Here is a 20,692-nt window from a genome sequence, read left to right on the forward strand (position 1 = left end):
CATTGGCCATGTGTTACTTATCTATTACCGCATGTGTTGTTCATGTGTCTCAAGATTACACACTATTAATGTCCATGTAATCCACCTCCTATTTATCAAATTGGCTATAAATAATGGTATTTTGTGGGTTTTGAAAGACACATTGGGCAAAATTCATGAAAATTGGAGAAAGTGGAGAATTTAGAGAAAATTCTTATTTTATATTTTGTTAATTCATATATTATGTTTAATTTATTTTATTATTATAGTATATTATCTTCATAATTATATTCTTGTTGTGTGTGGTTGTGCTTCTCAAATTTACAACAATAACAAAATATATAAGTTGCTCATTTCCCAACTTACCTTTGGTTAAATAAATGAAGAAAAATTCTTTACTATGCTTTTTTGTGTGCCTAAAAAGCTAAGCCCATAGACCATGAAGGCCCACTTCCTTACAAGCCCCTCTCTAGTTCTATTCCCCCACTATCTCCAATTTCAAATAAATTTCCTTTTCTTTCTTCAAATATATATAATTAAATTTAAAAACAATTCAATAGATAGAACATTGTATTGGTTGATTTTTCACTCCGACTAAAGCTTTTTTTTTTTTAAAAAAAAAAAATTGTCATTTCCAATTTTATTATAGAGTTATTTAAGTCCTACTTGGTAATCATTTTCATTTTTGTTTTTTAGTTTTTGAAAATTAAGTGTATTTCCTCCTATTTTTTTACAATGATTCGCATATTTCTTAATTACAATGATTGAATTCTTAGCCAAACTCCAAAAATAAAAATGAGTTTTTAAAAGCTACTATTTTTTTAGTTTTCAAAATTCGACTTGTTTTTTTAAACCATTAGCAAAAAAGTAGATAATAAAGGAAGAAATTTGGAGCTAGAAGTAGTGTATATAGACTTAATTTAAAAAAATAAAAAATCAAATAGATACCAAATGAGACCTTAATTTTATTCTGGAATGATTTTTATGACTTCCTTAACCCGCGTAAGAATTTTGACAAATACATGCAATATTATTTTTCAAATTCAGTATATAATATTACTTACTACCTTTTACTTCATGTCAAGTATTCCTTAATAACTTTATGAAAAAGATGGTGTATTATTTTTATGCTCAAAATTAAACCCCAACTAAAACAAGTCCAATTTACTTAACCAAAATAAAACTAGGCTTTAGATAAACTTAAATCCAACCAAACTCAAACAATAATTTAAGTAGTCTTAATTAGAAAGGTAAGTCATTAGCTAGAAATTCTAACTATTCTTATAATTCACCTATTTATATAATTAGGAAATAAACAAACACGTAGACTTTTTTTTTTTTTTTAAATGTATTGTAATTAAAGTATAAGGTGGAGAATCAAACTTCAGATCTCGAGGTCGATAGTACAAGCACTATGCCAGTTGAGTTATGCTCTTGTTGGCAACAGACACGTAGACTTGATTACAACTAATTTAATTTATAGATCTATGACTTCTAATTCGTTCTAATCAAAATTCTAGGTCCATCATCACTAAACTATTCCAAATATTCTTTATGTATATATAACTTACATTTGATAAGAACTATATATATAGTGTGAAACAAACAAGCTTGACCAACCATTGTAGAGTACTTGAAATAGAAATTAAATTTGTAGACCTAAAACCCTGGCCCAAAACAGCTCCAAACATTTTTATGCCCAAAGTTAACTAGTTGTTAGATGATACAATTAAATTTGTTTTTACTCATTAGCTTAAGTTTTTTGATCGATCAGTGATTTAAGATAGTATCAAAATAGGTTGCTTTAGGATGTCCTAAATTCAAGTTCTTGTAACGTTATTTCCTCCCAATTATTATTTATCTCTATGTGAGCTAGCTGGATATTGCAAAACAAAGAGAAAAAGGTGAGAATTAAAAGTGAAATTTTTTTAGGGTTAGAGAGAGAAAAAATAGATGTAATGGTGTGGTGGAGCCCAAGAAAGAGAGAGAGGAAGGGGATAATTGAGAAAGAAGGGTAGGGGTGTGGTCTTCTGGTGAGAGGGCATAAGTCTTAAATGCCTATGTTTTTGGTTTCAATCCTCACATGTTTCTACCTCATTCAACTTGTCTACATCTCATCTTCTTTTCTCTAACCTCCCCACCACCATTTTTTTTAATATATATAAAAAATTTATTTAGGAGTTTTATATCCATTTAATCTCGGGACTAATAAGTGTATCAATTTAAATTTGTATACCTTTCTCTAAATTTTGTTTGACCAATATCATGTGAAACTTATAATTTGAGTCAATTAAACTCCTAAAGTCCCGTTTGGTAACTATTTCGTTTTTTGTTTTTTGTTTTTGAAAATTAAGCCTATTTCCTTCCCACTTCTTACAATGATTTGTATCTTTCTTAAGTACAATGATTGCACTCTTAACCAAATTCTAAAATTAAAAAAAAAATTCTAAAAGTTATTTTTTTAATTTTCAAATTTTGGCTTTTTTTTTAAACCATTAATAAAAGTCAGATAACAAAGGAAGAAATTTGGAAGTAGAAGTAGAGTCTATAGGCTTAATTTTCAAAAATAAAAATAAAAAACTAAATCGTTACCAAACATGGCCTAAGTTTTCATAAGCCAATCAATTTATACTCTTCATTACCATTACCTTTGGAAATCATCCATACATTACCTCTAAAACGTGTGTAGTATTGAGTTGTATGTCTTAAAATTCGCAGTTTGTAATGTTAAACATTTTCTATTATCAATAAAGATGTTATTGACATTTATTCAATAAAACTATTATTGAATAGGTAAATTGTACTTGTATGTAAATCCAATAAATTAAGATCCATGTCTATTACATAAATACTTGAACTTTATGTGGAGACATAAAAATGGATCAAGTTCGAGTAAATAGCCAAAACGGTTTATAATATATGAATAAGGTTGGGTATCTTATTCTGGTAACACTATCGGATGCGACTCACTTTGTAGATAGTACAACCAATGTGATCCTGAATCGTTTATGTAAAGACATGCGAGTGGATGCGTCTTATGCAATGAGTTTGTATAAGACATGGACCAAGAAATAAGTCACTCTTACTTTATAACGTTGTTTACTATTTAAGACTGACTGTTTCAAATCGATACCCTAAGTAACTCGACTTGAATCCTGAGTTAACTATGAACTTCTGTTTATTCGGAATTATCTTTAGATTTACATAGGTGAGGGTTGGCTTAAAAATGTCGGCTCAATAAACCTCCCATTTCAGGGGTAAGATCGGGTAGATAGCTGAGGACATAGAGTGCAAAACAGAATTCACTCCCACCCAATTCAGAGATAGTAGAGAGGTTGTTCTCTTAAATACCGATTCTAAGTCTTGAACAAGGGGTTCCACCCTCTCATTGGCACGCGAGGGATTCGGTTTAGTGATTGGATCACAAACCTATTGTTCATTAAAGGATCAGTGAGACTTAAGGAGTAAGATGTAATTTCGGGGGTAAAACAACTTTAGACTTAACCGTTATTACGAACAACCTGTAAATAGTCCATTTATTGATTATGGTTAAATTAGGTGGATAGAAATATATCTATAATGAAGATAGTGCAACTACTGAGCTATAGTGGTGTTTTTTGGTAGTTAACGAATATTGATTAATTCGGTTTAAAGAGTTTAGCCAATTAATCTTAAATCGTTGGAGCTCATGATCTATAGGTTCATAAGGTCCCTTTACTAGCTCGTAACATATTAAACCTTGGATTAGAATATTGAGTGAATTTGAAGTGTTCAAATTCAGTTTGAGGTTTCAATTTGAAGTGTTCAAATTTCAATTTAAAGTTTGAATATTGAAGTGTTCAATTTCAATTTAGGGTTTGCATATTTATATTTGATATAATTAAACGTTTAATTTTGTTGAAATTAAACATAATTGGAGAGTTTAATATATTTAAATATTGATTACATGAATAGAGATTCATGTTTCAACTAGGTGTTTTATTAATCTAATATTTGGTATTAAATTATTAATTAATTAATTAAATTAAATTAAATTAAATTAAATCAATTTCAACTTAGAAATTCAATTTTAGAATTTTTTTTTGTTTAATTTAAATAAGTTACAATTAAATTAAATTAAGTTTGAAAATGGGTTTTAGTGGATTTATCCAAGTTTTAGACTTTTTAGTGGATTTTTCTTCCTAAATCAACACCTAGCCCACTTCCTCTAATGCCATTTTGAAGTGTCAAATGACTCAAAGAATTAGTGCTTGCATGTTTATGTTGAATAAATACTTCAATTTTTGAAATTGAAGTAAATGAAATTATGAAATTTTGGAAATTTCTAAAAAATTTCTTTGAACTCCCAAACCCTCTCCAAACTTCTTCTAATTCTCTCTCAATTCAGAGATCCACAACTCAAATCCAAGGTTGAGAATACTAGAGAAGATTCTTTCGGTGGTCTACTGTAAATTTGAAGGTCAAATTCGTGGAGAGCAGAAGGATTAAGGTGGAATTTTTCAAAGGTAATGAACCGAAACCTTTGTATGTGAAAAACTATTTTAAACAAGCTTGTAACTCAAATTAAGTGTAATTAGAGTGCTTAATGATTCTGTTTCCTTCCGCCATATGCATGTTTACTCCATCATGTAGACTTCTTCAAATCTTGGTTTTGACAAAATGGACAATTAGAGTAAATGCATAAAACGGCGATTCTCAAAGAAATTTATGACTTAGAGTCTAAATCGATCCATTTATTTAATTGATATAATTACAAGTTCACCTAAGGTTTTTTTTCAAAACAAAACGTACTATAAAGTGTAAATTGATAAACTTATAAAAGTTTAGAGTTTAAATTAATACAATTCTAGTTCATGGCTTAAGCTGATACAACTCCTAAAATTTTGGGAGTATAAATTAATTTTTTCCCCTTATTTTCAGGGATAATTGCAAATATAACTATCAAGCCTAAAGTATTTACAAATGTAGTACAATGAACAAGAATTTACAAATATAACAAAATTTATACATAGCTCTCAGAGTCTATTGGTGGTAATTCTATTAGCGATAGAATCTATCATTAATAGGAGTCATCATTGTTAGATTTTGCTATATTTATAATTCTTTATAAATATTTCTATTCACATAATTATTAGCCTTAAAAGTGCTACCTATTATAGTTATATTTTTTTATTAGGTATATATAAATTTTTAAAAAATAACGAACCTCCCCATATCTTTACAATAATTTCTCATTACATATCTAAATTTCCTTGAATTTGCTTTTGTTTTCGGAAAAAAAAAGAACATTCGATATTTTACACTCAAGGTTAAATCTATGAACAAACACAATCATGTACCTTGTCAAAATAGGTACATGATATGTTATAACTACAAAAATTTTACTCTGCTCAAATAAAAAAATGGATATATTTAGTACATACTATTATTCTTGTTATATGTTTTTTTTATTAATTACTTTATATATATGTCTATCTTTAGTGTTATATTGTACTACGATAAGATAAAATTCACAAATGATGCATCAGCTCAATTTAAATTTCATTTTAATTGTTAAAAGAAACATATTATGGTTGGATATATATATATATATATATAGAAAATTTTTACTTATAGAGAAAATGTCAAACTATTTACAGAAATAGTAAAAAGAACATTGTCTATCAATGCCTATCATATAGTACAATGATAAACTTCTATAAGTTTCTATCACTATTAGATTTTATATCCGTCTCTAATCAAAGAAGATTAACTTTTGTTATTTCGTATATATAGTTCCATTTATTTTTTTATTTTTAAAAATCTACTTATATATAGAGAGATTGAGAGGATGAAAATCTATCTACTTTTAACCAAATGTTATAATGACTCATTAGGGTAGAACCTCTCTGACCTACCTTTCAAATAATTATATCAAGTTCTTAACTAGGGTAATTATTGATTTAGTGGAAATTATTGTATTTTCATCTTCTGTAATAAATAAATGTATAGTATCTTAAATGCTAAAAGAACCACATTTTAATTATTGACAATTAAAAATTAGAAATTAGATTTTTACTTGCTCTTTTGCAGCTATTATCTTTGCTTCTTTACATACCCTTTCTTTTATGACCCCATTTATTGTTCAAAATATTTATAGATTATGTTTGGTAGTGTTTTTCTATTTTGTCACAAAAAAAAAATATATATATATATTTATAAAGTGAAAAAAGTATATTGTAAAGTAACCTTTTATTTTTTAATCTAAAATTTAAGAGAACTAAGAACAATAAATTATTAAATTATGTAAAAGTAATCATAGTTCAACTGATATATAAATGTATTTTTGATCAAGAGTTTTACGGTTCAATCTCCATCTTTATTGTATTAAAAAAATAATTTTTTTACTTTAAACATTTCTATTTCTTTTGGAAAAAAAAACACATTTGGAAAGCATATTACTTTATTTTTTTCTCAATAAAAATTCAAAAAAAAAAAAAAAAAAAAACTCACCAAATAGGCTCTTAATTTTTTTTTTTTTTTTTTGAACAAACCTTAACATTTCATTACTAAAATCAAATTGCAAAATGATGCTATCCTGTCTAATAGATTAAACAAGATCAAATAAGCTATTAGTGTTACGTTCTTTTGTATGAAATTAGATTAGTAGGTAAATTATGAATTTTATTTTCATTTGAATGAAAAAGCACAAAAGATAAAAAAAAATCTCTTGTCAACTTAGTTGGTTAAGATACATATTTGAAACATAACACAAATTTTCAAAACAAAATATTTAATACACATCAAAACATATAGATATTAAATTCATTGTATTAAATTTTCATCTAACATATCCATATTTTCATAACTTCAATATCAACATGATTAGAAGTGAATTGATATTTTCGTTATATTATAAAAAAAAATCCATAAAACATAAAAGCCAATAACAAAATATCGTTAATATAAATCTAATATAAGTCATATACATATTAATTTGTTTAAAAACTGTAAAATATTTATTTATTAATTCAATTTCTTTAGTAACTTTTCCAAAAATATCCATCAACACATTTTCTTAAAATGAGACCCCTGTATTTCATTAACATTTTAAATTTTGGTTAGACCACATCACTCTTTTTTTTCAACATAACTAATTCAAAGGATCAAAATAAAACAGCAAAATTCTAACCCTATAATCACAACTTAAAGGGATGTTTAGAGCCACTAACTTAAGGTTGGTGGAGTGCGTTATTATAACTCACTCCATATTTGAGGTTCTAAGCACATTAAATATTATTTCAAAACCCTTTTGTTATAGTATTAACTATTTTCCACTCGTATTATGTGTTTGCCAAATTATAATAACTACTCAAACGTGAGACTAATGATTAAACTAAAAGGGTAGATTGAATCATCTTTACATCTGATGAAATTGTTGGCACAAATTTCAAGATATACCACAAATAATATTTGGGATTGAAAGAAAGGTAAATATATAATATTTAAGGAGGGGGGATGTAATAAATAATAAAGAAAATAGAGAAAATAGACAGGTCCAGGAGGCATAAGGGGTTAGCACATGGGATGAGTAATTAAAGGAAGAAGATAGAAACCAAAAAAAAAAAAAAAGGAAAAGGGGTCATGTGAGTATGTACCCAACAGAAGAAGTGGCTTTTTGTGAAAATTGAAGTGAAGAAGATGATGCCTCAAAGCAAAAACCTAATTAATTAATTAATTATATCCTCCTCTAATCCCCCATTGTTTGGTTGCTGGGTTGCATGCCCACTTAGCCACCTTCCCCACTTTTCTCACTTTCACCCAACCAAAACTCCCCTCCAACTTTATCCATTTTCTCTTTTTTTCTTCTCTCTTCTTCGCGCTTACGACCGTACATGAATTGAGTTGGGTCGAAGAGATCTTTTAGATCGAATTTAAAAATTTGAGTTGGTTGGATTGAGTATTTAGAAGACTCAAACGAGATCTCCTATTGAATCTTTAAATGTTCAGGTTCGGTTGGATTAGTTCATCTGGTTATCTTATTTTATTTTGAAACAGCGAAAGGGAAACTAGTGGGAGAAAGAGCAACTAGGATGGGAGAAAGAGATAGAGAGAAAGAGCCGTGAAATATGAAAAAACTAACTTATTATATATATTAATTCAAACCAAATTCGGGTTATGTTGAGTTGACCTAACAAAAAAATCTTTAAATTCGAGAACCCAATCTAAATCGAAAATCTCAAAAGAGGTCAACCCAACCCAAATAAAAAAGGTTCTAATTGGGCTAGTAGTCTAGATTGTACAGTTTATTGGGTCATTTGAACACCCCTACTCATAATCTCGTATTCCCTATCATGCATGACTTGAATTTATGACTTGTCATATTTGTTAAATATAGGTTAAATTATTAGCTTAATCCTTAAACTTTCAAATTTGTGTCGATTTGGTCTCTGAACTTCTAGAAATGTCTATCATGATCATTGAACTTTCAATTTTGTGTCAAATAGGTCATTGAATTTTAAAAGGTACTTAATAGATTCTTAAACTTTTCAACTTTATGTCCATTAAGTTAATAAACTTTTAACCGCGACTAATAGAATTCTTAAACTTTCAATTTTATGTCCAATAATTTTCTAAACCTTTTGACTTTGTATCTAATAGGCCATTTGACTTATATGTATATGTTTTCAAAATTTATGTATCTATTAAACATAAAATTGAAAAATTAGAATTTTGTTAGACATAAAATTCAAATTTTTTTTTATCCAAATCAACAATCGATTATTATTTTTTAAAATAAATAAACATATTAAAGATCTATTCTTAAAGTTTAGGAACAAAATAGTGACAAATCTAAATTAAACTAGATATTTACCTTTAAATCTTTTGGTGTTTACAATACATGTTGATAAGTGACACGTAGAGTAGTGATGAGTTTGGAAGTTATTAAGGTTATTGATGGGTAGTTTTCAAATTTTTAAGTAGTTGTCTTGAAATAGGGGGCCTAGTCCAAGCCAAGCCAATAAGGTTCGAGGTTACAAGTTTTGCATGGATTTTAGACCTGTTGTGTCTAATCCAAGTGATTTTGCCCTTGGATGCATATGAGCATAATTCAATCTCCACATTGGCATGACCATATATCACTACTCGTGTTATGGATAATTTTAGATTAATAATAAATATAAGAAAAAAAAAACGATTCGAGATCAAGACAAGATATGTTGGGTCAAGAGAGAGGAGTTGGACCTTTAGGTCAACTTCTCCCATGGCCTTGACCTCAGAGGTCGAGGTCGGCCACATTGTTGAACCCAACCTTCTAGATCGAGAAACCCAATTCTTATACGAGCACACCCTAAGACCAAGAAACCCACATAAAAACATAATTAGAGAAGACCTTAGGTCAATCCTCTCTATAAATATATTATTATAACTCTATATAAGGTTACTTAAATCCTACTCTCAAACTCTCTAGCTTACACACTTTTTCACTCTCAAATTCAAGCATTGGAGTGTGTGTGAAAATTACTATATTATTGTGCATGGTTTGTTCTTTCGCAAGTCACGTTCTTCTCCCATTTAAATAAATTTATAGTTGGTGTTACGTGAATGTCAGGTGTGTTTTTCCGATTCGAATTTAAACATCAACTACTTGATATGCTTATAGTTTTTATGACAAATTGGAATAGTGAATGAAGCCAATATATGTGATTTACAAATAGGTTACAAAGAATGCATGTCTTTGACATCAAAAATATGTATGCAGTATATGAGTAACAAAAATGATATTGTCAAATGACATATAACTTAACTGGTTAAGACATATATTATTAGCCAGTCATCCACTCTAACATATCTAACTAAAAAATTAAAATGTAAAAAAGTAAAATCGATATATTTAGTAAGTTAGTGCTAGTGGAAATACTTTATCTATTATTGTTGGTGCCAAAAAATGAATCAATCGTGAATTTGTTTTACAGGAGAGATTCGTTCGACAAACAAAAGAGATTAAGCACCGATGTGGTATCAAGCAACACGCACTATGACGCTTGAGTCAATCTTGAGTTTTGTGAGAAACTTGACAGTAGAAAATAGTAAGGTATTTAGGCATACCTTCGACCAATGGCTTTAGTCACTTATATAGAATGGTAAAGCGTAACTCATGCTCGGGCTCGTAACTGCACCTTCTTGAATGTTCGAAATTGCTAAGTTAATGCTTGTTTTAGGTGGTAAACTCTAAGATCCACATGGATCTTCTGAGCTCCATTAGTTTCTCCGCGTGGGTCCTCTAAGATCTCATAGGCTCTCTCCCATTGGGTTCTCTAAGCTGCTCTTCTAGGCTCTCCCCATGGTCATATGAGCTCTCATCTCCTAGGCTCCACTAGACTCTCCCTATGGGTTTTTTGAGCTCTCTTTAAGCTCCAATGAGTTCTCTAAGCTCCACTAGACTCTCTCCATGAGTCCCACTGAGCTCTCTCCTAAGTTCCTTTGAGCACTAGGCTCTCACATGGGTCCTTTTAAGCTCTCTTAGGGTCCTTTAGGCTGAGACTTCTCATGCCTAGCCTAGGCTTCTCAAGGCTCCTCATGCCTAAGCTTCTTCTCTAGCCTCTCCTAGGCTCAAGCTTCTTTAAGGTTCTCCTTGTGCATTCTAGGCTCATCATGTGACTATAAGGCCTCCTATCTCTTTAAACTCTCGGACTTGACTTATCTTGATAAATCTACCCATAACATCTATAATACTTGAGTCCATGTGAATTTTTAAAACTCATATTTCTAACCTCTTTTTATGTTTTGGTAATAGTCTTATAATTTAAAAGCGCAAAATATCACAATTAACCTGATTAAAAGGTTTACTTCTGCTTTTGATTGTTTCTAACTAGTGATATATTATCTAAAAATTAGTTTTTAATTCATATAGAAATGGTAATAAAATTATTCACCATAAAAAATTACATGATGATGGTGATCTTAAGAATAGATGATGATTAAAACCATGCATTATTATCATTCCTGACTTAGATGGACCACAAGATGATAACTGTACAAAAACTTAATTAATTTAAATAAATCCAACCTCAATCTAACTCAACTAGTTAAAATATATTTCATCAACTAATAAGATAAATATTTGAATCTTACCGTCCACTTGTTATTATTGAACCCCAAGAAAAATGCTCTAAATATTCAAATAATAATTTTTCCTTTAAATCTTTCAATACACTACGTATATCATAATTCTTAAAAGTTCATTTGCATGAATATTTAGATAAGAATTACATCAACTAATCACTACCATAATTAGAAATATAGAACTAAGTTTTCATATTTTTGAGTTTACATGTAAAGTGAAATTCAAACATCTAATCTTTTAATCGACCGTAACATATTCTAACTAGTTAAATTATATTCAAGTGAACCATCATATATCAATTCTAACATTTTATGTGGAAGATATTCGTAAATAACTAACAATATCATATAGTAAATGGTTAGTATATATATATATATATAGCTATCAAATTAAATCTGAGAAGGGTTATGAGATAAAAAAATCATTGAATGTATTGAAATCAAACCCACATAACAATAATTTTTTTATTAAGTTTATTAGCTTTGGATCTCTCCAATTTCTTTTTATGAAGAACTATGCCAATTGAAGATTCCAAGACAAATGCCCATCTGTTTGATATGATCTGATTTGATTAAACATGACATGCATGATAATATATCATATGCTTATGCATGGAAATTGATTGGGATTGTTAATTAATCTTGTAATCATGGTAATCATATTATAATGTGTATGCAATAATTAATAATAAAAAAAGAATAACTATTATAAAATTAATTGTCAGATTTATGATATAAGAAAAGTAAGGGTACTTATTTGGAAGCATATAAAATATAATTAGAGAGACCCTTTTGTTATAATAAAATGCTTACTTTGACCTTACTTTAGATGACATAAAGTTAAATCTAGAGAGACCTAAGATGATGATTACTATTTAAATGCAAAAGCTTAATTAACTATGGTGTGAATTTAATTCTTGCTTCATATTTAATATAGTTCATTAGTCAAACTTACTTATATACCGTCTACATTGATAGATAATTATATTTTGTTATATTCGAAAATATTTTTAGTAGTTTTGTCATTTAAAACAATTATCCTAAATCAAATTGAGTTTTGGTTCTCTAATATTTAAAAAATAATTACTTTCTAAACAATATTCTTGGAGCAAAATTTCTTTATTATATGCTAGGATTACAGACTACAAATTCATTAGGATAATATTATTTTAGGAAATATTCTATTTTTACAACTACTTTTAAAAAATAATGTTAGAATTAGGACGTGGAAGGAATAAGAGGTTTTTTTTTTTTTTTTTTTTTTTTTTTTTAACTTAAATACTATTTTGGCCTCTGTATTTTTTGTTTTGATTCATTTTGATTCATATACTTTCAAAATATTTCAAAATATTCATTATAGTTCTTATATTTTCAACTTTGGTTCATTTTACTCACTATACTTTTAAAATTTCTATTTTGGTCCTTATACTTTCAATTTTAGTTTATTTTGATCCTTGAACTTTTAAAATGTGATCATTTTGATCCCTTAAAAATAAAATGAAAATGAAGGGACAAGAATCATCACTTCTTAAAAGTACAAAGACCAAAATGAATCTAAGTTGAAAGTATTTGAACCAAAATAAATATTTTGAAAGTAAATGAATCAAAATTGAAAATATAGGGCTTAAAACGAACATTTTGAAAGTACAAAGACCAAAATGAATGTAAATCAAAAGTAGGACGAAAGTAGTATTTACTATTTTTTTAAAAAAAATATATTTATTGATAGTACCATTTATACATATTTTTTGTTTTATTATTTATACCTTCAAATGTTTTAATTGATTTATTTATTACTTCAAATGGCTTATTGCTAAATTAAGTTTATATTGGCTATTCAATTTTAATTTCTGATTTTTTAAAAAATTAAAAGCCATAAAATATATTTAAAATGCAAACATTGCATAAAAAAATGGAAAACTTTAGAATAATGGCCGTTATGTAAATAATTAAGTATATAATAACATTTTTAAAGAGTTGCAATTATAACAAAATCTATTAGTGATAAGACTTTATCACTGATAGACTCTGAGAGTTAAACCTAAATTTTATTATATCATTTTTTTTTTGGATTGTGCTATAATCGATCAACACTTTGAATTAGTTGCTATATTTACGATTATCCTAAGATTTTTATTTATTTATTTATTTTTTGTTATATATGCCCTTCTTTCATGACCCACTTTATTTTAAAATAATATCTAAAATGTACCCCACAAAATACCAATATTGGCCTTCCTCCACCGCCAATCAATCTTCAATTGTCTCTTTTCATTATCATCAATCTCATTCCCAAAACTAATTAAGCCAAAAAATTTATTTTGATTTTAAAGAACAGAATTTCGTTCATAATATTAAAAACTTTCGAATAATTAATTTAATAAACTTATTTTTTTTTAAATGGGCTTTAATTTGAGTGCAACTTTTATATATTCTCTAGAAATAACAAAAATCAGTGGAATAAATGCACATTAACATGACAACAAATTAATGAAAAATTCTACTTTAAATATGATTTTGTATTCAAGAAATTTTGGACATAAAATATATCCATAGAACTTGAAAGCATAGTCATGATCGTTTTTATTTTATTTTATTTATTTTTTAGTTCACAAAATATTTAATAATTGAAGGCTCGACTTCGATATATTTTAGGCTTTGTTTGAGATTATGGTAGCCTTTAAAATAATTGCTGGCAACTGTGCTTTAAAAAATTATTAAAAGAAGTAAAATAATATTTGGTAAATTTTAATTTAAAGTTGAAAAAGTAGGTTAGAGTGTTTGGTAAATAAATACAAAAACATCTTATTTTAGATATAATAACCAAAATAGACTAATAATCAACTTTTTTTAAAATTTTTTTTGTAATTTAAGATTTTAGATGATTGTTTAGTAGGATAAATTTTGTTTGTTATAGATTAATTTTTAAATATTAAGGAAAATAGCTTTATTTTAAAAAAAAAACCAATATGGTATATTTTTTTAAAAAAAATTGATGCATTTAACTCATGAAAAATAAAAATAGATTTGATTATGTGAGAAATAGAAAAATATATAAAATAAACCTTATTTTTAAATTATAAAATTGAAAACAAAATATTAATTAAAAAATTCTACCTGATTTTAAGAGATCTAGTAGGTTAAAAGCATGTTATGCAAAACGTGAGAAACTGTTAAAGATTTTTTCAAATAATTTTTTGACACTGTAAGGCAATGCCAAACGTAGCCTTAATCAATTGAGCTACATTCACAGCTAATTTTATTTATTTTATTATTATTATTTATAAAAATAAGTCAAAGTGTCTTTGTAATTATTTTCCTTCCTTTTTCAAATTAAAAATAAATAGAAAAATGTATTTTGATACTGTTTTCATTATTTTCTTATTCAAATTTAAATTAAAAATGAACTTTTTAATTGCAAAACCATTTTCTAAAGATTAAATGATTTCAAATTATCGTGTTATTTTTTTTAATATAGTTATTGTGCATTTCAAAAGGTCAAATACCATAGAATAATACTTTTATTGATGTGTTTGGAAAACTAAAAATAGTAAAAAGTTAAGTAAAAAGGGTTAATAACAAAATTTATAGATCATTAAAAACATTTCTTAAAATGAAAAATGTGAAATTGTTCTCCCAAAACATATGCTTTAAAGTATTTGAAAACCAAATTGTGTATGTTATTAATTAAAAGCATCCTTACATTTTTGTATCGACAATTAAAACAACAAACTAAATATAGGTAAATTGAATTTCTTAAATTCGAATTTGAGAGACTTGTAATTGAAAAAAATAAAATAAAAATTTTGTGACTAAAGAAAAGTTAAAATGTACATGTACAACTTTACCCACTTAGAAAATTAGGTAAACAAAAAAATGTTTTTCAATTAAACTAGTCAAGAAAATAAAGTTAAAAATTGTTCAAACTCAGTTAAAATGATGATATAATCGTGTTTTCACAAATTTAATATCAAAATGTGATCTAGTGGATACTTTCACGTGTGTTTTATAGGGTAAAATGAGTACGTAAACAAAAGACCATTTTTTTTTTTACCATTTTTAAATCTTGGGTCAATTTTCAATTTGAGTTCCCTAGGAAGGGTCATTCATATCTTAATCTAATTAAATCACTATGCACTAGCAACAATGCTTACAAATCTTTAAACAATAAAAAATCAACTAAATTGGAGATGTTTTTAAATTTTTTGGGAAAATATATTTTTGGTTCGTAGATTTTGGATCTAGTTTCTATTTAGTTTCAAAATGTTACACCTTTAGTTATTAAGTTTTGAATTTGGTTCAATTTTGTCCATAGATTTCAAAATGTTACAATTTTACTACTGACATTTGAGTTTTGTTTCAATTTGATTCTTATGTTTCAAGATTTACTCTCTTAACTTCGATTATTCATTAAATACTCATTTTTCGTATTTAGTGTTAATTTATGTTAATAAATTAAAAATAATTATAATGAATTAAGTTTCACTATCTTTATTAGTTTTAAAATTAAATTTAAAATTTAACGTGATAATTATTTTTAGTTAATTAACAAAGTTGACGTCAATAATTGAAAGTGAGTATTTAATGAAAAATTGAGTTAAAAATGTAAAATCTTGAAATCTAGGGACCATATTGAAATAAAACTCAAGGGTAAAATTACAACATTTTGAAATTTAGGAACTAAATTGAAACAAAACTCAAAATTTAATGATCAAATGTCTAACATTTTAAAACCGAGGGATCAAATAGAAACTAACCCAAAACCTAAAGACAATATATATATATATATATATATATATTTTGTAAAGGAAGGTGATAAATTTTACATGTTAATTAACTTAGACTATAATGGAAGAAATTAAAATTGATACACTCAATCAACTAAGAACAAGTTGATTATAGACCACATGAGAGTATCATTTAGATGCTTACTATTATTCATAAGAGAAGAGAGAGAACAATAATTAGAAAAGGGGAAAAAACTGAAATAGCTGTCTTAATAATTACATAATCACACAGCCAAACATGAGCAATGAAATATTAGTTAATGAAATCAGATTCCCATTAAAGTTAAGATACTAGATATCATCTTTCTTTGCTAGCCAGGATCCACCCATACTTTAGATACTGACCTTTTTCTTTTTCTTTTTCTTTTTCTTTTTTTTCCTCATAAATTAGTGACCTTTTTTTTTTTTTTAATTTCCCAAAAAGAAAATAAAAAGAAATTGGGTTTTCTTTTTCTTGTTATTCCATCTATTTTCCTAATAAATTAGTGGCCTTTTTACAAATTTCCAAATAGAAAAAAAAAAGTTTTCATTTTGAGTAAATACAATGGATAACATTTTTAGAGATAATAATTAAATGTATAGCAACATTTTTACTAAATTACAAATATAGTAAAATCCATAAGTTATAAACTCTACCGCTAATAGATATGATCTGGTTTATCACTGATAGACTCTGAAGACTGGATTTAGACTTTTCTATATTTATAATTTTTTTAGGTTAAAAAATACTTTTGGTTCTTAAACTTTCATGAAAGTAATAATTTAGTTCATAAATTTTTGTTAAATTTAGTCTTTGTACTTTTAGTTCTATAACAATTTAGTCCGTAAACTTTATTATGTAACAATTTAGTCCCTAATGTAATTTTTTTAATCAAACTTTGATGTCAAATTTTATTACTTTGTGATATAGACTTTATATTTTATAAAAAAAATATTGAGTCTCTAACTAGTTTATCCTTTATTTATGTAAGAAATCTCATTCAATCTTAACCATAATTTCTATAATAGGGACTAAATTGTTTCAAATTTGAAAGTATAAAGACTAAATTATTACATAATAAAGTTCAATGACTCAATTGAAATTAAAAGTTAAAGAACTAAATCGTCACAGACCAAGATTCAGGGACTAAATTATTACTTCAATGAAAGTTTAGAGACTAAAAATACTTTTTAATTTTTTTATTTGTACTATACTGTTAATATTTTCGACTATATTGCTATATTTACAACTATCATTTTCATTTTTCTTTCTTTTTTCTTGTTTTCCATCTATTTTCCTCATAAATTTATGGTTTTTTTTTTTTTAAATTTTCAAAAAGAAAAAAGAAAAAAGAAAAAAGAAAAAAAGGGTTTTCATTTTCATTCAAAAAGTGTTCTAATTTTGTTCTAAAATTGTTCTCTTCTGTTCAAGTAGGCCCTGACTATAATGGCCCTACTTAACTGAAACAGAGTATTATGGAGCAAAGAAGGACCTGTCTTTCAAAATTATTTCTTGAACCCAAAAAAAAAAAAAAAAAAGAAATTTTGTTTAAAAAAGCTTTCTTCTTCCTTTATTAGTAGTTCACTTGAGCAAATTTGAGATCCATTTCTTGTCTGTCTGAAGAGCTTTGACCTCAGATTTGTTCTGTCAACTTTCATGGGAAAGTCCCCCTCAACTTCTGGATTCGGTTTCCCTTTAATAATTTAATCCCCATTTCTCAGATCTCTTTTCCCAATACTACAAATCACTCTCTTCTCACACTTCTTCCTCCACATTTCTTCTGTTTCAATGGCCATTTCTTCTTCCAACTGAAAATTTTCCCCATTTTTCCATCTGGGTGTTTCTCCTTTTCTTCATTTTCTCCTCTGTTTTCCCTTTCAATCGATACCCAGATGGCTCCCAGCTCTGTTGTGGTCACAATTGAGAAGCATAACAGCTTCCCTTTAGTGGAAATCAATGGCTCTGATTCTTTGTTACTTCCTGAGAAACAGAAGGCTGCTAGTCCCAAGCAGCTCACGTGGGTTCTTCTTCTCAAAGCTCACAGAGCTCTGTTTTTCTTCTCATGGCTGGCTATGACTGTGAAAACTGTGTTTGCTTCTGTTAAGAAACGCATTGCTCATGCAGATATTAGCGAAGATGATTCCAAAAGCCGAGGGAAGTTGTATAGATTCATCAAGGCTTTTCTTGTTATTTCAATTGCGGGTTTAATCGTTGAAGTTGTTGCTCATTTCAAGAAGTGGAATCTACAAATGATTCAGCCATTGGAGCTTCTTGAGGTTCATGGGATTGTTCAATGGTTTTATGTTTCCTGGCTTTCGTTTCGTGTTGATTACATTGCTCCGTTGGTATTAATGCTTTCCAAATTCTGCATTATTCTGTTCTTGATTCAATCCCTCGATCGTCTTGTTCTCTGTTTTGGCTGCTTTTGGATCAAGTATAAGAAAATCAAACCCACGATTCAAGATGATGCTTATGATTTGGAAGATGCTTCAACTTTTCCTATGGTTCTTGTTCAAATCCCAATGTGTAATGAGAGAGAGGTAATGGATTAGAACTTCCCTGATTTCTTTTGAGCACAAGGTGTTTGATTTTATTCCTCAATGACTCTGCTACTTGATCTGATCTCTTGTGATTTGTAAACACAATTGAATAGGTCTATGCACAATCAATTGCTGCTGCTTGTGAGCTTGATTGGCCAAGGAATCGGATTTTGATTCAAGTTCTAGATGATTCAGACGATGGAAATCTTCAGCGTTTGATCAAAGAAGAAGTTCTGTCATGGAATGAAAAGGGTGTTAATATTGTTTATAGACATAGATTGATCCGAACTGGTTACAAAGCTGGGAATCTCAAGTCTGCTATGGCTTGTGATTACGTTAAAGATTATGAGTTTGTAGCTATTTTAGATGCAGATTTCCAGCCCAACCCTGATTTCCTTAAACTAACTATCCCTCATTTCAAGGTACTGAGGAAGTTTTTAATCAATGGAAGCTTTCTTTTTCAACAGTCTCAAATGGAAGCTTACTTTTCCTTTAACATATCACAGGGAAATCCTGAGCTGGGTCTTGTTCAAGCTCGTTGGGCGTTTGTTAACAAGGAAGAAAACTTACTTACAAGACTCCAAAACATCAACTTGTGCTTCCACTTTGAAGTGGAGCAGCAAGTTAATGGGGTTTTCTTGAATTTCTTTGGATTCAATGGAACAGCAGGCGTTTGGAGAACGAAAGCACTTGAGGAATCTGGTGGCTGGCTCGAGCGAACGACCGTGGAAGATATGGATATCGCAGTTCGAGCACACTTGAAGGGATGGAAATTCATCTTCCTCAATGATGTTAAGGTGCTTTGTGAATTGCCTGAATCATATGAAGCTTACAAGAAACAGCAACACCGTTGGCATTCTGGTCCAATGCAGCTCTTCAGATTATGCCTTCCTTCCATCATTACTTCAAAGGTTTACTTTCAAACATTCCTATTTCACATCATCGACTCGTTGAGCTTAAAATTTCGATTGACGGTTGTGATTTGAATTAATGTTTTTCGTGCAGATATCGATATGGAAGAAGACCAACTTGATATTTCTGTTCTTTCTCTTGAGAAAACTCATACTTCCATTTTACTCATTCACTTTGTTTTGCATCATACTTCCATTAACAATGTTTATTCCAGAAGCAGAATTGCCTCTTTGGGTAATCTGCTACATCCCAGTCTTCATGTCCTTACTAAACATTCTTCCATCTCCAAAATCCTTCCCTTTCTTGATCCCATATCTCTTGTTTGAGAACACCATGTCTGTCACAAAGTTCAATGCCATGGTATCGGGGCTATTCCAGCTCGGAAGTTCATACGAATGGGTCGTGACAAAGAAGACAGGACGATCATCTGAATCCGACTTCTTAGCATTCGCAGAACGAGAGTCGAAAACATCGAACGAGGAGAAGATTCTAAGGAGACATTCGGAGTCGGGGCTCGAGTTATTGAGTAAATTGAACCAACAAGAGATCAACAAGCAAAAGGGTTCAAAGAAGAAGAGAAACAAAGTGTATAGAAAAGAGCTAGCTCTTGCTTTTCTGTTGCTCACTGCATCTGCTAGAAGCTTGCTGTCTGAACATGGAGTTCATTTCTATTTCTTGCTTTTTCAAGGTTTGTCATTCCTGGTGGTGGGCTTGGACTTGATTGGTGAGCAAATGAACTAAAAAAATGTTTGGAGTGGATTTCATAAGTTTTTTTTTTTCTTTTCTTTTTGGTGTTTTAGGCCCTTCAAAGATTGGGCACAGAATGGACTAAAAAATGATAGATTTTGAAAAGAAAAAAAAAGGTATTTGGTGTTTGAAAATTGGTAGATAAAGATTTTTAGAGTTTTTTTTTTTCTTCAGTAAATTTGTACAATGATACGTTATAGTATTGTTAGTATATGGGTTTCAAACACGAAATAATGGCAATTCTGAGTATAAGAGATAAGTTATTCTAATGTTCTTCTTGTTTCTTCTTCTTCTTCTTCTTTTTTGGAAAAAGAAAAAAGAGAATATACTTTTGGTCTCAATCTGTTCTTCATTTTCAAGCATTTCAATTTGTAATCAATGCAATTAATCAAATTGATTATGTCTAAACATGGATGAATATGTGTTTAATTTAACCAAGAATAATTGAAAACCGAAAAAAAGTATGAGATTTTTTTTTGTAGAGTTAATATCATCTTAACTGGTTGAATTATATTCAGATTCACAATATGTTAAATTTTTGTACTACTAAATATTAATGGAGAAGAGTTATATTCAGATTGAAATATGTCAAAATGAGCATAGCCGTTCAACTGACATAGTGTTTATACTATTAATTTTGA

The 20,692-nt window shown here is 28.3% G+C and overlaps 1 protein-coding gene across 1 annotated transcript; it reads left to right on the forward strand.

Moving 5' to 3' along the window:
- Positions 1 to 17,335: 17,335 nt before the first annotated feature.
- On the forward strand, positions 17,336 to 20,320 carry CSLC04 (Cellulose-synthase-like C4). The gene is made up of 4 exons (XM_039033552.2): positions 17,336 to 18,392; positions 18,506 to 18,814; positions 18,899 to 19,303; positions 19,398 to 20,320. The coding sequence occupies exons 1-4, from the start codon at positions 17,745 to 17,747 to the stop codon at positions 20,043 to 20,045; spliced, it is 2,010 nt and encodes a 669-aa protein (XP_038889480.1). The 5' UTR covers positions 17,336 to 17,744; the 3' UTR covers positions 20,046 to 20,320.
- Positions 20,321 to 20,692: the final 372 nt, after the last annotated feature.

This window comes from Benincasa hispida, chromosome 6 (assembly GCF_027475165.1).
Source record: "Benincasa hispida cultivar pf3 chromosome 6, pf3_genome.v1.1, whole genome shotgun sequence".
NCBI lineage: Eukaryota > Viridiplantae > Streptophyta > Magnoliopsida > Cucurbitales > Cucurbitaceae > Benincasa > Benincasa hispida.

Coding starts and splice junctions, on each gene's coding strand:
- CSLC04 (XM_039033552.2), top strand. CDS start 17,745: ATGGCTCCCAGCTCTGTTGTGGTCACAATTGAGAAGCATAACAGCTTC. Junction 18,393..18,505: donor CAATGTGTAATGAGAGAGAG/GTAATGGATTAG, acceptor ACAATTGAATAG/GTCTATGCACAATCAATTGC. Junction 19,304..19,397: donor CTTCCATCATTACTTCAAAG/GTTTACTTTCAA, acceptor TTTTTCGTGCAG/ATATCGATATGGAAGAAGAC.